This window comes from Cyprinodon variegatus, unplaced genomic scaffold (assembly GCF_000732505.1).
Source record: "Cyprinodon variegatus isolate N-32 unplaced genomic scaffold, C_variegatus-1.0 Scaffold317, whole genome shotgun sequence".
Classification (NCBI taxonomy): Eukaryota; Metazoa; Chordata; class Actinopteri; order Cyprinodontiformes; family Cyprinodontidae; genus Cyprinodon; species Cyprinodon variegatus.
In genome coordinates, this window is record NW_015150770.1 from 793,718 (window position 1) to 796,365 (window position 2,648).

At 44.7% G+C, this 2,648-nt stretch overlaps 1 protein-coding gene across 1 annotated transcript in view; it reads left to right on the forward strand.

Annotated features, from left to right (window-relative positions):
• The window catches only part of LOC107090938 (echinoderm microtubule-associated protein-like 6), a 90,671-nt gene that overhangs the window by 75,198 nt on the left and 12,825 nt on the right, over positions 1-2,648 (forward strand). Inside the window, exons 28-30 of the mRNA XM_015384593.1 lie at positions 526-604; positions 690-819; positions 1,035-1,133. Of these exons, the coding sequence (XP_015240079.1) occupies positions 526-604; positions 690-819; positions 1,035-1,133 (308 nt within the window). The remainder of the gene's footprint in view (positions 1-525; positions 605-689; positions 820-1,034; positions 1,134-2,648) is intronic.

A 2,648-nucleotide genomic window follows, 5' to 3' on the forward strand; every position in this document is an offset into this window, starting at 1 on the left:
TATAGAGATAGATCAGGATAACCTGAGCCACTCTAACTAGAAGCTTTATCAAAAAGGAAGACAGCCTTTAGAGTCTGAGCTTCTGGATATCAGTGACTCTGGTTCAGGCATCTGAATCAATGGGCCATTGCTTGTGGTGTTCTTCTTAGTGGGTCCCAATAAGAGGCAACACTGAAGATAACCCAGCTGTATTTCCCCTCTGGGCTGTGCATGTGTGTAGATCCCAGAGAATGAAGTGAGAATGTTTCCTTGGCTAGGGGTGCCGGGTTTCATTCAAAGTAGAACAGATTAAATCCATCCATTAGTGTCATAAACAGACAGATGTTTGCTCTAAAATGGCTTTTCCCAGGTCTTCACTTTTTGTCTCCAAAGTCACTTCTGTCTTTTATCAGTCATTATTTTTTCATGGTTACGTAATTGAGAATGTATTTAGTTCACTTGGACCACCAGGCTGTTATTCATCATGTGTGTTTTTGTAGTTTTTATTTGACCTTTTAATGATAAACTCACTAATTGGTCCGTTAGGCCTCCTGTGAGTCGAGCAGCTCCACAGCCTGAGAAACTTCAGAGGAACAATGTGTCCAAGAAAAAGAGATCAGTGGAGGTCAGTTCTCTTTGCTTCAGCCTGCGCCTCTCGTTCTCTCTTCCCTCCTCTTCATGTTCTTCTTTCCTCTGTTTTCCGTTTCTAGGACCTGGTTTTGGAACACGTGTTTGGTTTCAGAGGCTTCGATTGTCGTAATAACTTGCACTACCTCAACGACGGCTCTGATATTGTCTATCACACTGCTGCCACTGCCATCGTCCACAGTCTCAGCAATGGTACCAATGCATTATGGATTTTTATACCATTGGATAACACAGGATAGGTTATAACCTCATGCTAATGGGTGTAAACCCAGTTTAATCAAGTCATATAATTAATAATTTCCAATGTTGCATTTAAATAAACCAGTTTATAAAACTTTCTTCATCAAAATGTCTTTAATAGATGAAGTTTTACATCTGCCCAACTGTTTTCCTCTTTTGCACTGTAGGAACTCAGAGTTTCTACCTTGAACACACAGATGACATCCTCTGTCTGACCGTCAACCAGCATCCAAAATACAAAAACGTCATCGCAACCGGCCAGATGGGTATGCTCAGCCTCCATCTTTAAATGTTTCCTATAAGAATGCCTGATGCATGGCTTCTGTTAACTCATCTTTACTAAAATAGTCCTGCTTTTTCTGCGTCCTCTTCATCCTTGTTCTATTTCTACTTGAGAGAAACAGCAGAGAACAATTAAAACGTTTAGGTCTATTTAAAGCAGCTGTAAAATGTATTTTTCATATATTTTCATTCAAAATATGCAAGCATTTGCTGTTAGAATTGCTTTGAAATGTTTGACAGCATCAGTTTATTTATTTATTTTCTTACAGTGTCCTTTCTGGCAATGTGGCAATAAGAATAATTGTCTTGATGCCAAAAAAAAAAAAAGCCCAACAGATTTTGCTTTCATAAGTGGAGCAGTACGGCTATCGCCATAGTGTTCCGGATATAGTATAAGGGATACAATAAAGTAACACCTTGATACTATCGCTGAAGTATAAGTAGTATTATTTAATCTAACATGTATACTGTGTTACCTGAAGATCAGAATATGGGCTGTCTGTGTGGAGGTGAATCTCTGAGTACCTGGAACCAAACACCTGTGGTTGCTCATTAGAGGGCACTTGAGCATGTAAAGTTTATGCAAAGGAAAAATGCTCAATAGTGGTTGTGAGGAGCCATAGACGCGCCCCTCAAGAGCTCCGAGGTAACCGATGGGCGACCCAAAGCCCCAGACGCCCAAAGGGACCCCAAGAGGAAAGGTGCCCAGGAGGGGCCAACCCAGGAAATCCGACCCCCACAAAGGGAGGAGGACAGATGACCTCGAGGAAAACTGCAAGCCACCGCAATGTCGGAGCCCCTGGGAGCCGCGGGGGAGTAGTCCGCAGGCTCTGCCAGAAACCAGCCACCCCGAAGTGGATCTGGCCATGGGCCCCAGGGACCTGAGGCCCCAGGGTTGCCCACCTGTCAGCGGGAACCCCGGCCGGGCCCAGGGGGACCTCCTGGATTAGCTGCCAGGAATGAGCCAGTAGCCGCCTGGGCATCCACCCCCAAACACCAAGCACCACCAGTGCACGGGCGAGCCCAGGCGCCAGCCAGCGGAGGGAGGGCAGGATGGGGGGAATGATCTTGGGATGTTCCGGGGAGAGGAAGCAGTTCAGACCCCAACCTGACCAATACAACAACAAAAAAATAAATATCACAGCATTAGTTTAAACCTTATTCATGGTTCAGTTAAAAATGATGCTTTATTTTGCATTTTTATCTTTATTACAGAAAACTTTCGATTCTTGTTAAAAGCCTCAAAGTTATTTCGTGACTAACAGAATTTACTGAGTATCATCTGCATACATGGTAATCTATTTCTAAGGGAGCTCTTGTTTATAAATGGCTCAACACTGGGAGGGACTCGCTCAGCACTGGGAGGGACTCTTAGCACTGGGAGGGACTCTTAGCACTGGGAGGGACTCGCTCAGCACTGGGAGGGACTCTTAGCACTGGGAGGGACTCTTAGCACTGGGAGGGACTAGCTCAGCACTGGGAGGGACTCTTAGCACTGG